This window comes from Penicillium solitum (assembly GCF_028829755.1).
Source record: "Penicillium solitum strain IBT 25940 chromosome Unknown utg000009l_segment0_segment0, whole genome shotgun sequence".
Classification (NCBI taxonomy): domain Eukaryota; kingdom Fungi; phylum Ascomycota; class Eurotiomycetes; order Eurotiales; family Aspergillaceae; genus Penicillium; species Penicillium solitum.
The window spans coordinates 2589517-2602439 of NW_027072128.1; the positions used below are offsets into that span (position 1 = coordinate 2589517).

A 12923-nucleotide genomic window follows, 5' to 3' on the forward strand; every position below is an offset into this window, starting at 1 on the left:
CGAGTGACACGCAGAATGACCGCTCTCTCGGCAGCGCCTTCTACCAAGCCCTTCTCAACCTCCACACCATTCTCCTGCGCTAGTCACCAAAGCACCAGCGCAGCATCACCCTCGACCATGGACGGACGTCCTAAGCCCCAGAACTAGACCGAGACTGACATGGATCCCGCAGATCGATATGCAGCAGGCCTGCGCCTGGACAAAGAATGGGCCGCACAGACAGCCCGCAAATACCCCAACCTCTTCCCTACCCTCGCCACGGGCCAAAAACCGCAGATTCTGTGGATCGGGTGCTCCGACTCTCGCTGTCCAGAAACCACCTTCCTAGGTCTCGAACCCGGTGACGTCTTCGTACACCGCAACATCGCCAATGTCCTCCACCCGGGCGACCTTAGCTCCTTGTCGAATACGCCGTGCAATACCTGCGCGTCCATCACGTCGTGGTATGCGGGCACACATCCTGCGGTGGTGTCGCGGCCGCCATGGGCAACAAGAACCTGGGTATTTTGGACCCGTGGCTGTTTCCCCTTCGCCGGTTGCGTGAGCGCAATCTCAAACTTCTGCAGTCATTGCCCAGTAATGAGGCGGCGTCGAAGCTGGCTGAGTTGAACGTTCGTGAGGGCTTGAATATTGTCAAGCAGAAGAGTGTTGTGTTGAATGCTATCCGTGAGTGGGGACTTCAGCTTCATGGCTTGATTTATGATGTTGGATCAGGTGTGCTCAGTGAGCTAGACACGCAGGATTCGGAGGAGGTTATTAGGGCTCGTCTAACGGCTTTCCACACAGAATGAGTTGGCGGGGGGGGGGGTTCGGAGTTGGGCGGCCCATTGCGAATGTAACATAAGTGATACATAGAACATTTCTGGATAGTGACAGGCATTTGATGAATTGATGAACATAAACATTATATAGAAGATTCTCTCTTTTTTTTCTTCCTCCGGGGATAAATGTCGGGGATTCCCCTCATAAATATGGTATGATGTTGTGGATCGGGATCTGCAATGGCCGGGGATGGTGTAAGACCAATCAGTGTGTCCAGGTGTGAAACATCCCGAGGTCTTTTTATCGTAGAACTCTACACGAAGCATATATGAAGTATGTGGTTTGATCATCTTTCTATAATCCTGCCAACACATCCGAGGACCTTCCCTGCAAGGATTAGGTATCTTTTGTATAGCAACTCCATATAAAAGGTACATAAACACAACATACGGCATTATTATACATTCCCCCATCTACCTCGGCTTGCCTATCCAACACTTTTATGGATCTTCCTGGTTCTCTTTACCAGACCTGTGCATAGTGATTGAAGCGATGGTATGGATTGGTAAGTCTATGACTATTGTTCACCTGGGCCATTAACGCCTAACAGTCATCCATGAATGGACTAAATAATATCAGTAATAATACTTACATGTAACAGTTGACAGCTACTGATAGAAGGTGTAATAGTAGCATAAGACATTCATGGATGGTTACGCGTAGAGCAAACATCTAAGGGTAATCCCTCCTTCCAATCTTGGTTCCTTCCCTAAGTACTTAACTTTCCCTCTACCCCCTCTACCCCCCCCTCATATTTCAGATCTTCTTTTTTCCCTTCCAATCCTCCAGTTACATTCATCATGGCGATCGAAATCTCAGATGGAGTTGGTAAGTATATGGCCTTTCTGATGCGTGACTACCATTCACCTAACCACGCTAATGATCAAAGCCATCGATGGTAGTACCACCAAACCCGAGGCCAAGGATATCCAGTATGAGCCCGTAGGTACCCTCTGTAATTTCCGCACACTCTACCAGAAAAATCCCGATGCATATGGCAAAAGGTCATGGAGCAAAAAGGTACCCATCGACTTGCCTGATCCCGTCGAGGATGCCGAGTCAGCACAATACGCACTTCTCGTGAGAAAAAAAGAAGTGCTATGATGGACGCAGGAGCTTGTCTATCCACTCCATTATAGTGCAAAGCGAGCGTCTCAAGGGGTTCTTGAAAAGGGCACTGGACGACTATCCTGGTGTGACGACGACCTTGCAGCGCCTCGAGATCGCATCGCCTTTCCGGCCTTTTGTTCATCGATGGGAAACAATTATCAAACTGCGAGATGAAGAGCAGGATCCAACAACCAAGACCCATGTGGATATGTTCTACCGCATCATGGACGAGGAGCTCAGGGATGTGATTGACCGCAAGAATGACCTGGTTGCCAAAGGGGTCATCACCCACAACTTGGTTTGGACGATCCTGGAACCTCAAGATGTGGTTCTTTCTTCAATTGTGGAACTCTACGTGCGTATTTGCTCACACAAGCATCATCGAAACATGAAACATCGGAAAATGATTATCTCGAAATGGAATACGTTGGATTCGACGGAAGCAAGTTCGGATACAAATATACCGGTTTCCTGATACCCAGCTTTGTGGGCACGATGCCAATCACCTCATTGCCATACTTTCCACTTAGATACCACCCAGAAAAGGATACTATTCAAGAGTTGTTGATTGCACGGGGCAAGAAGTGGGAAGCATACAAGGGGTACCATTTCAAAGCCTATGAAGAGGCTTCGACCGGCACAATCTCCAAAAGTCGGGATAAAAATTCGAGGGACACCAACCATCATGTCAATAGTCGCGTTATCATCGACATCGACGCATACAAGCTTTTTGCGCACATGGTCGTCTCAGTCACCGTTGGCGTTGACAGGGAAATTGATGGGGAACTAGATGATTCACAGCGCCTCATTGCAACCCCAACGCTCTATGGATATTCTTTGAGTGATAAAGTATGGAGTACGTTCCTCGTGGATCAATTGAAAGACATTGAGTGGAATGAGAAGGCCTTTGACTCACTGGTCCTACCGCGGGAGCAGCAGGGGCTCAAGGAAGTGGTCTTGGCCGTTGCCAAAGCTCAATCCAAGAAAGTCGATGAATTTGACGATGTCGTTCGGGGAAAAGGCCAAGGGTTCATTATGCAGCTTAGCGGTCTTCCGGGGGTCGGAAAGACCCTGACTGCGGAAAGCGTTGCTGAGGTCATGAGAGTTCCTCTTTATATCATGAGTGCGGGTGACCTTGGAGTTGACGCCAGAGGCTTCGAAGCAAAATTGAAAGACATCCTGAAGCTGATTCCCAAGTGGGGTGCTGTTCTGTTGCTTGATGAGGCTGATGTCTTCATGGAAGCCCGTGATTCAACCAATCTCAATCGCAATGAACTTGTCTCAATCTTCTTGAGAATGCTTGAATACTACGAGGTAAGCCCCAATGCTCAGGGTCATCAAAGCCAGAGGATGCGGGGGAAAATACGCAAAATGACATGTTACTGATCTTCTCTCTTTTTCCTCAGGGTATTCTCTTCTTGACCACCAACCGTACACAGAATATCGATCCTGCGTTTGAGTCTCGGATCCACCTTTCCCTCGCCTACAAGGAGCTCGATGCGGAATCCCGGCGCCAGATTTGGACACAGTTCCTAACCCGCACATCGAACATTGAGGCCTTCACGGATGAACAACTTGACCAGGTGGCCAAGTCCCAGTTGAACGGTCGCCAGATCAAGAATGTGATCAAGACGGCTGGTCTCCTGGCTTGGTCTAAGGGGCGTGGGCTTCTATACGAAGATCTGAAGATGGTGCTTGCTCTAAGAGATTTACAAAAGTGATGCCTGGTGAGAGCATGGGGCTTACTACGTATTCGTATTGATAACTAGCTAGCAACACCCCCACAGACTCGATATCTGAATTCCAAACCAAAACCCAATTTTATGGCTCTACTTACTGCTTGTAATTTCCTTCCAATATGTTGATAAAGTGCCAAGGTGTGTGTTTTATGCGTTGTATGGCGCTGCACTTGGCGCCGTTTGTCGTCAACGGGGTCCGAGTACGGCAAGGCTGAGCAGGCAACACCCAAAAAACACATCAGCCAAGACTTTCACTATATATCCTTGGCTCCCACACTAACAATGCCTCCAGTGTTCCATCCAATGCTTCCGGCAGGCCCCGGCCCCCTGAACCACAACTGTCTATAGGGCTACGGGGCTCTTCGTTTTCGTTCTCGGATACGCAGAATCCCGGCCCACTCCGTTCCATACGACATGGATTATGTTGAACTTGTAATTTGAAGATGTTTTGACCTCTTAAGGCTGAACAAATGATATTCCCCGGAACGCCGATCATCGAAAAGAGAAATGTACACAAAACATCAAAACACCCATCATCTCCAGGACTGAGCAAAGACCCCCTGACTCAGGTCCACCGTGTGTTGGCTAGTGCACCCGCATGATCCGACGATTTCACAATTATAATCCAATCGAGGTGGCGCCCCCATGGCACAACTCCGATAGTATGCTGTTGTGGAGCACGCGAGCAGTCAATTTCTTCTCCTTATTTTTCTCGTATTTTCCCTTTTTTTTTTCTTTTCTTCCCCCCCCCCTATATTGTGCACCCTATATTGTGCAGTATATGCGGATTGGAAAACAGTCCGTGTCGAAAGATTTCCTCATGTTGGCCGCTTTTCGCGTTAGGCCATTATGATTGTCACTCGTTTTCATCATCCGCAGCGCTTGATTTTGTCTATTTTGGTGCTTGCAGGTATCTGCTCCAAGTTGCTTCACATATACCAACATCGATCTCTTCCTCTATACCTTTTGGCCCTTTATTTCCCAACCTTTTTTATTCAGGAGGTTCTTCTATTCATTACAGTATGGATTCTCTTATATAAAACTACCGGTCGGTGGTCAGTAGCCGCCGTTATCGGCTCAGCGATTGTCGCGTTGGTTCACCTTTTTCCCTTGAATGCGCCGGCCAACGATATTGACTTTTCACCCTCAGATGCATTGATTTATTAGCAACGTCGTCGCAAATTAGTTTCTATTCTCAAACCGGCAGCGAAATTCGATGGGATGCAGCCAGGTCCGTGGGCGCCAGTCGGCAGGGAATGAACTTGATATTGAGCGGTCTGGTGCCTATGGCTGCCGCTACAACAGTGATCGCAGTGGCTTCCTGGCTTATGGCTCAAGGGATCTGGAATCTCATGACCCGCTGGCTATGTGCCCTCGCCAATCTCGAAGATGCCAAGTCTTCCGCCGTGTTACCGGGGCCCTCGGATCTGAGGATTTTAGTGTCGCATAAACCTCGGTTTTGGACCCTTGTGGGCACTGGAATAACGATCGGACTCTGGCTGATCCGGCCGTCGATCCCATACAATCATATGACGGGGGCTCTCCCCTTCACCATGCTCGGCGAACACTCTCGGGCTCGTCGGATGACCATCGAAACTTTCCCGCTGCCTGAATTGCTAGCAGAGGAATATCGGGAACCTGCAAATGGGCACTATAAGGGGTGGGCACCGACATTGGATGACTCGGGTAACACTGCCTATGGAAATAATAAGCCAGCCTGGGCGCGAGGCCCTCTTCCTGCTGCGTTTGAGAGATGGATTGTGAATCCCGATTCAAATTCAAACACGGACGGAATTAGTTTGGAAATTAGTCTGGAGGCGCCTAACTCGACCGTTCAAAGTGTGTCCAAGAGAGGCGAAAACGAATCCGATTCTAAAAACCAGAACAAGACAGCGGAACCGCGACACTATTTCTATAATCCCGTGCAAGATCCCATGAGGATAAGCAACCTTGATCTGGAACCACTTGGTCCTCTGCAGGAGGCTCTGAAGGACCATGCCATCCCGATCAACCACATCGTCTTTGTGTTCTTGGAAAGCGGTAGAAAGGACCTCTTCCCCTCAAAAACGATTCTCGCTTGTACAACCAAATCCGTGAATCATATGAATTATACGATGAGGAGGACGAAGCCGATCTACGTGACAAACTGTCTCAGATCACCCCCGTGGCAGAAATGCTTACAGGGGAGGAATCTGGCTTCGGTTCCTCGGTTAATTCAACGAATTCCGGACTAGGTGGTCTCAGCTTCGACGGGATATTGTCGGGGAGCACTCTCTCTGCGAAATCGCGTCTTGTCAACTACTGCGGTCTTGGACCGCTTCCGGTGGACTTTATGCATGAAAATGATATCATTCCATACCAGCCGTGTTTGATGCACATCATGGATCTATTCAACCAACGCAAGAATTCCACCGCCTCTGGTAATTCCACCAACAGTCACCTGGAACGGGAGTGGCAAACCATCTATGCGCAGTCTGTCACCGGGGAGTTCCAGGCACAGACTCGGCTTATGGATCTGCTCGGTTTCAAGCAGACATTGTACTCGGAAGATATTGATGTGGAGGACGCGAAATATTTCCATGAGGAAATGGAAAAGATCAACTATTTTGGGTATGTTCCGCAGAATGCCCCGAGGCTGTTCCTCGTGTGTAAATACTAACTTGGCACAGTTATGCCGAAACTGAGGCGCGCCCCTACATCAAAGACTTGATCGACGAAACGCTTCGTCAGAACAAGAGACTCTTCCTTTCACATTTCACCAGCACCACTCACCACCCTTGGGGCACACCTGAAGGCTGGAACCGAGATAAATATTTCGGCGATCTCCACAAATCACAACACGAACTCATGGACGGGTTTCTCAATGCAAACCGCTTTGTCGACACATGGCTCGGTGACCTAATGGGCATGCTCGAAGAAGCCGGGATCGCCGACGAGACCTTGACAGTCTTCGTGGGAGACCAGTACGTGCATTAACCACCCACAAATAACCAACAAACCTGACATCTAACCAACAAAACAGCGGCCAAGCATTTGGAGAAGATTGCCCCGTCACAGGAACCTATCACAACCCACACATCAGCAACTTCCGCGTACCCCTAGTATTCCACCACCCCTTGTTACCCCGCATGCACCTTAATGTCAACGGCAGCGCCGTATCCATCCTCCCGACAATCCTCGATCTCCTCGTGAACACCAACTCCCTCAACGCAGACGACACAGAAATCTCCCTGGATCTGATGAACGAGTACGAGGGCCAGTCCCTCATCCGGCCATACCGCACCTCGCACAACGGCCGCGAAGCCTGGAACATGGGTGTTATTAATGCCGGTGGCTCGATGCTGAGTGTTGGTTCCGCGGCTGTGCCCTGGCGTCTCAACCTGCCATTGAACAATGACTTCGAGTACCGGTTCACAGACTTGAGTAAGGACCCGTATGAGCTTGAGCCTGTCACCGGCTGGACTATGAGCTCGCTTGCTGCGGAGGTTCATTCCAAGCATGGGCCTGAGGCTTTTGATTGGGCTCAGAAGGCTGAGAAGGTTGGTCTTTGGTGGGTTGCGGAGAGGAAGAAGCTTTGGAATTATAGTGATCCTGATGAGTGAGGGGCTGTTTACGATAGTTGACAGCTCGTGTTTTGTTTTCTCTTTTTTGGTCCTTGGAGCGATTTGCATAGCATGCATTCTGGGGTAGTATATGTTTTTCTGTTTTTCTGGGCGCTGGCTACCCAGGGTTAGTTCGGTTACCTTCTGACTCTGTATAATATTCGGGTTGGGTAGACCTGCTGGATATAAAAAAGATATGATTTGTGCCGTTTTTCTACTCATACCGATTTTCCAGGGCATCTACGAGCATGGAATAGTCAACGAATCAGAATAGTCGTTGTTGGACTGCTTCATCAATTAATATACTACATAGTGTGTAGCATCTATAGGGATCAGTCTGGCAGTATCCAAGGCGGTAAGCCTTGGGAAATGAAGATCTTCCCATTATGGCAATGCCAAGTATGGAAGGAGTCATACTAAAGATTCAGGGAATTATGCTTATTTGGATAAAACTGGAGAGCGCTAAACAATGGGGGTCTACGGGGTAAGGCTAACAGCTTCATACTTCATTTCCAATGTTGTTGCCGTATAGTCGGTAATATTACCGACAGCCGAGAAGTGCTGACGAGGCCTCATGGGTTTTGAGGTCCACTTGAAGATCTTCATGGAGCCTGACGGGAAGAAAGCACCACAATTTCTACGTTTCACCCCCTTCGCTACATCAGAGGATCCAATTATAACCGTCTTTACCTGGCCCTTCCGCCCCTACCATTCGCCCACAGGACTTGGCGTCTCCCTCGATCCGCACATATCTTACCTTGTCTAGACCCCCAGCGATGGTCCCCTTTCTTTTTCTCTTCTTCAATGACTTCCTTATACCACGCTCTTTTGAAGAATGCTGTTTTTGAGCGTTTCATTGCTGTTATGGCTGTGCCAGACCGCACTGGCGCAATATTCCAGCGATGATCTCATGTCATTCGTTACGGTCCGTGTCCCATATCCTACAAATTGTTTAATCCCGCTAACACCGTGTTCTCCAGCTCCCCGATATTCGGGCAGTGAAATTCAACGTCCAGTACGAGAACCGCGATCGCATTAGCCCCGGTTACTGGTTCGTCGCTCCCTACCTACACATTGGCCCCGATCCACCGTCCACCTTGTACGAGCAGTATCAGATCGGCCCCCATATCTACGATGGTGAAGGAGTGCGTTTACACCAATGCCCCCCGCGATACAGACCCCGACAGCTGACCATGTTTCGGTATAATAGCGCCTCATCTGGACTGGCTCGCAACAGTTCGACAACCGGAACGTCTTCGATTTCAAAGTCGTCAACAGTCTGGGCCCTGACCCACACCTTTCGATGGTCTTGCAAAACTCGTGGGATTCGAAAATAGACTCCGGATATGGGCTGGTCTTAACCAATGATTATCAAGTCCAACGAAAGCTTCCTTTGCGGAGGGATCTCGGCGTCTTTGACATTCACGAGTTCAACATCCGGGACGACGGTAAGACTGCGCTGGTCACGGTCTACCTTTCTCATGAGATTACCCTAGAGCAATTTGGTCGCCCGAAAGAGTCTACTTGGCTCGAGTCCGGCGGGTATGCCGAGATCGATCTGAACACCGCCGAGGTTGTCCAGTGGTGGGACTCTTACAATCACATTCCTTTACCCGAGACTGTCCACTACACCCCATATTCTCCGGTAGAGGGACACCCTGGTTGGGATTATGTGCATATCAACTCAGTTGACAAGAATGAAATCGGGGACTTCTTGATCTCATCGCGGTTTACGAACACCATCTACCTCATCTCCTGCATAGATGGAAACATCATGTGGCGATTGGGTGGACATTATAGTGATTTCGAGCAAGATTTCACCTTCTCAAAGCAGCACGACGCGAAATTTATCGAGTCGAATGGAACGCACCATATTATCTCGTTTTTGAACAATGCCTCGGACGAGGAATTCAACGAGGAAAATATGTCATCATCCCTGTTCGTCGAGTTGGATACCAGCGTGAAGCCCATGACCGCAAAAGCCATCCGTCGCTACAACCGCCCCGATCACCAGCTCTCGAGACTCCGCGGCAATACCCAGCTACTTCCGAATGACAATGTGTTCACCTGCTGGAGCAAAGAGGGGTATATTTCCGAACATGCCGCCGATGGAGAACTACTGATGACTGCCAACTTCACCTCCCCACGCTATTCCTCCTACCGCGGGTACAAATTCGAATTCACCGGTCGCCCTACGGCCCCACCAGACATGGTAGCGTCCGTCTACGGCACCGACGAAACCAACATGGTGACCACGTTCTGGGTCAGCTGGAACGGCGCGACAGATGTCGCAGAGTGGTGTTTCTACGCACAAGCCTCCGAGTTCCACGACCCTGTCTTTATCGGCAAGACCACCCGATCCGATTTCGAAACCATGTACATCGCCCGTGGATATCTGGACTGGGTATCTGCTGAGGCAGTGGATGTCAATGGCACTGTCCTAGGCAGGTCCGAAATGCACCGAAGCAAATCCCCCGACTGGAAGTTTGTCGGATATAGAGGGAAGTCAACCACGCCCATTCCGGTTGACCCATCGACCATGTACCAAGCAAGCGATAGCGCGGCAGAAGACAATGCGGTCAACGGGTCCAACCGCACCTCATCGGATGCAGTCGATACCCAAACACAGAAGACCACCCAAATCCTCAAGCATACATACGATGCTATCCGCAGCATTAGCGGTATCTTCTCTTTTGTTCTGCTTCTTTGTGTGTTTGTCGGCGTTATGGCATGCTACATGGTCATCCGTGGCTGGCGTGTCCGGGTCTACCAGCGTCTTGCTACGGAAGACGGGCTACCAGGCGAGCGGGCGCATCTTGCGTCGCCGCATGAGGATTAAATTGCTTTGACTTTGGTCAAAAGCATTAAACGCTATTTGCATTATTTGTGGGAGTTTTTGTACATTATTTTTTTCGGGTCTTTGGTGGATTCTGGTCCAATGTGTATATAGTACTGGTTCCTAGTTTCATCGGCTAGATACCCGGCCATATCAGGGTGTTTTTGGCTTTCGCGATATATCGCGATTTGTTCAGACTAGACCTCAAGTGTGATTCTATTTTGATACATGGAAAAGCTTTGTTTTGGGTACGATCGGTGGCAAAAGAGTCGAAAGGGATCGCAAGGCGTATGACAAGTTGCAGCCCATTAGGTAGGCTCATGCGCTCGCTCCACTTATAAGTGGTGTTTTATAGTGAGCTTATGGGCTTATGAGTTTATAAGATCGTCGTGAGGTCAGCTTCTCATGAAACACAAAGTAATACCTCAATCATACCCAACCGTCGGCGACCTCCGAGCATGAGTGCTGTTCTGATTCGCCGAGTCTGTATATGCCCAGGTGGACTATCACACGCTAGTGTCGCCTATTATTCAAACCTTGTTCCCTAGTAATTTAATCCTGAGATCTGGTTGCTTATAATTTTTCATATATTTCTCATTATCCCTTTTACTTTGGCATGGCCGACAGTGACCTCCATAAGCAGGCAAATACGGAACCTTCTCCCGAAATATCTACTAATACCAGCAAATGAAACCTGATATTCTTGAACATTCTAGAAGACCGGGGAGTGGATCCCACTGTTTACGATGAGATTTGGGCCTTCAAAGCATCGATCATGCGACCATGCGACCCTGCACGGGTTGAGTGTTGGGAAGGACTACATATAACCGCAATAGTGGTGTTCTCGGACTTGATGCAATACTTTTATCACTGCAAGCAACTCTCATATCGGTCACCGAAACTATTCTCAATGTGATACAAATCCAAAAGAGTCTAAGGGAATACCCCTCACGGAATACCCCTCATGAGGGGTATTGTGAGGGGCATCCCAAGTGACCATTGTGTGTCTTTTTAGACTCTTTGATCGTCGATTCCAGAGTGCCCGGAGCCCGGAACCGGGTGTCGATCAGAGACACTAATCTCGATCAGATATTACCTCAACTGGAAGAATGTCTCACAACATATCTTTGAAATATCTCAATTGAGACCTGTTTATACCAATTGGAGAGGCCGCAGTAAAGTGGTGCTACCCCATGTTCCCGGCCCACAAATTTACCTGAGAATAACTGCGCAAGTGGAAATGCCCGCATGGGATTCCCGGGACTGACGAATCTCGGGAATAAAGTGGCCACATTCCCGAGAAAATTATTCCCGAAGATTCTTTTCCATTATCTATAATGTAGTACTGGTTCAAATAATTCTTTTCTTTTCTTTTCCTCACTTGTCTCTTTAAAGCTCAACCTTGTTCAACCTTGGAAATCTGTTTGTTGTGTTCAACCAAATCCACAAACAATTAATACCCACTATGCCCTCAACAAGCTTATGCCAAGATGAGGCATGCCCTCCATACAGCCTTATGGATGATTACAGCGAGGGAGCTCACCCACAAATCCTTGAAGCTCTTTTGCGAACAAACTCCACACAACAAGTCTCCTATGGAAATGATGAATACAGCATCGGTGCCCGGCAATTGATCCGAAACAAGATCGGCTGTACCGAGGACGAGGCAGGTATCTTCTTTGTTCCCAGCGGAACCTCCGCAAACCTCATTGGAATCGCCAGCTGCCTAAGGCCTTATGAGGCTATTATTACTCTGGACTCGGGTCACATTGCCTGCAAAGAGGCAGGTGCGATTGAGGCAACCGGCCACAAGCTTATCCTCGTGCCTGCAGTCGATGGCAAGATGACGCCCACCAATCTCCAAAAGGCGCTCCAGCAAAACCAATTCTACCCTCATTACGCTAAACCCCGACTACTTTATATCTCTAATGCCACAGAGACTGGCACTGTCTACACAAAACGTGAGCTGAGCAGCCTCTCCGCCATTTGCAAGCAATCAAACCTCCTACTTTTCATGGACGGAGCACGAATGGGCGCAGCAATTTGCTCAAAGAAGAACGATCTCACTCTACGGGAGATCTTCGACATGACCGATATCTTCTGGATCGGTGGCACCAAAGCCGGTGCTCTGATGGGAGAAGCAATCGTCCTCAAGAAGGAGCTAGCCGATGGTTTCGATTTCCACCTCAAACAACATGGCGCTTTGCTGGCCAAGGGCCGTATTCTGGGAGTTCAGTTCATGGAGCTCTTCCGATCAGACTTGTTCTTCACACTAGCCACACATGCCAATGAGATGGCTCAGAAGATCTCAACCAGCTTCGAGAAGTTGGGTTATAAGTTGGCTGCGGAGACGGAGACAAACCAGGTGTTTGTCACCATTCCCCAGCATTTGGTTCGCACACTCCATGAAAGGTTCCGATTCTATATTTGGGAGCAACTTGACGATGGAAACTCCGTGATTCGACTTGTGACGTCGTGGGCCACGGATGAGCGTGAAATTGATAAGTTCAATGCGTGGGTGCAACAGTGGACAGTGGCAACCAACATTTGAAGTGACTCGTCCATTGACTGTTTCGGTGGTTTTTTATACGGTTCATTAGCACTATAGAGACACCCAATATTAATATAATTATAACTAGAATTTAAAGTTCTTCAAAAATTCATATCGAAATTCTTCATAGATCCAAGTCAGCTGATCGCGCTAACCAGATTCGGATACTAAGATATCCGCGTAACTCTTGCTCCTTCAAACGTGTGTGCAAATTGTTCAATTAATCAACATAAATGGTTGGATTGGTGCGATTGCGCCCCTAC

General features: G+C 48.8%; 5 protein-coding genes across 5 annotated transcripts; all 5 read left to right on the forward strand.

Moving 5' to 3' along the window:
• Positions 1-159: 159 nt before the first annotated feature.
• On the forward strand, positions 160-791 carry N7455_012067 (Carbonic anhydrase; the record flags this gene model as incomplete). The annotated part of the gene is made up of 2 exons (XM_065606809.1): positions 160-540; positions 567-791. The coding sequence occupies 2 exons, from the start codon at positions 160-162 to the stop codon at positions 789-791; spliced, it is 606 nt and encodes a 201-aa protein (XP_065459975.1).
• An 831-nt stretch (positions 792-1622) lies between these two features.
• Positions 1623-3653, forward strand: N7455_012068 (ATP-binding protein; the record flags this gene model as incomplete). Its single annotated transcript, XM_065606810.1, is given in 5 exon segments — positions 1623-1650; positions 1712-1902; positions 1916-2291; positions 2309-3246; positions 3339-3653. 5 exon segments carry the CDS (start codon positions 1623-1625, stop codon positions 3651-3653), a joined length of 1848 nt encoding a protein of 615 aa, XP_065459976.1.
• Positions 3654-4957: 1304 nt separating this feature from the next.
• On the forward strand, positions 4958-7273 carry N7455_012069 (uncharacterized protein; the record flags this gene model as incomplete). Its single annotated transcript, XM_065606811.1, has 4 exons — positions 4958-5764; positions 5827-6281; positions 6341-6634; positions 6694-7273. 4 exons carry the CDS (start codon positions 4958-4960, stop codon positions 7271-7273), a joined length of 2136 nt encoding a protein of 711 aa, XP_065459977.1.
• Positions 7274-7688: 415 nt separating this feature from the next.
• On the forward strand, positions 7689-10307 carry N7455_012070 (uncharacterized protein). The gene is made up of 4 exons (XM_040960829.2): positions 7689-7757; positions 7872-8198; positions 8254-8418; positions 8484-10307. The coding sequence occupies exons 2-4, from the start codon at positions 8109-8111 to the stop codon at positions 10110-10112; spliced, it is 1884 nt and encodes a 627-aa protein (XP_040808715.2). The 5' UTR covers positions 7689-7757; positions 7872-8108; the 3' UTR covers positions 10113-10307.
• Positions 10308-11574: 1267 nt separating this feature from the next.
• On the forward strand, positions 11575-12660 carry N7455_012071 (threonine aldolase family protein; the record flags this gene model as incomplete). Its single annotated transcript, XM_040960855.2, has 1 exon — positions 11575-12660. One exon carries the CDS (start codon positions 11575-11577, stop codon positions 12658-12660), a length of 1086 nt encoding a protein of 361 aa, XP_040808739.2.
• Positions 12661-12923: the final 263 nt, after the last annotated feature.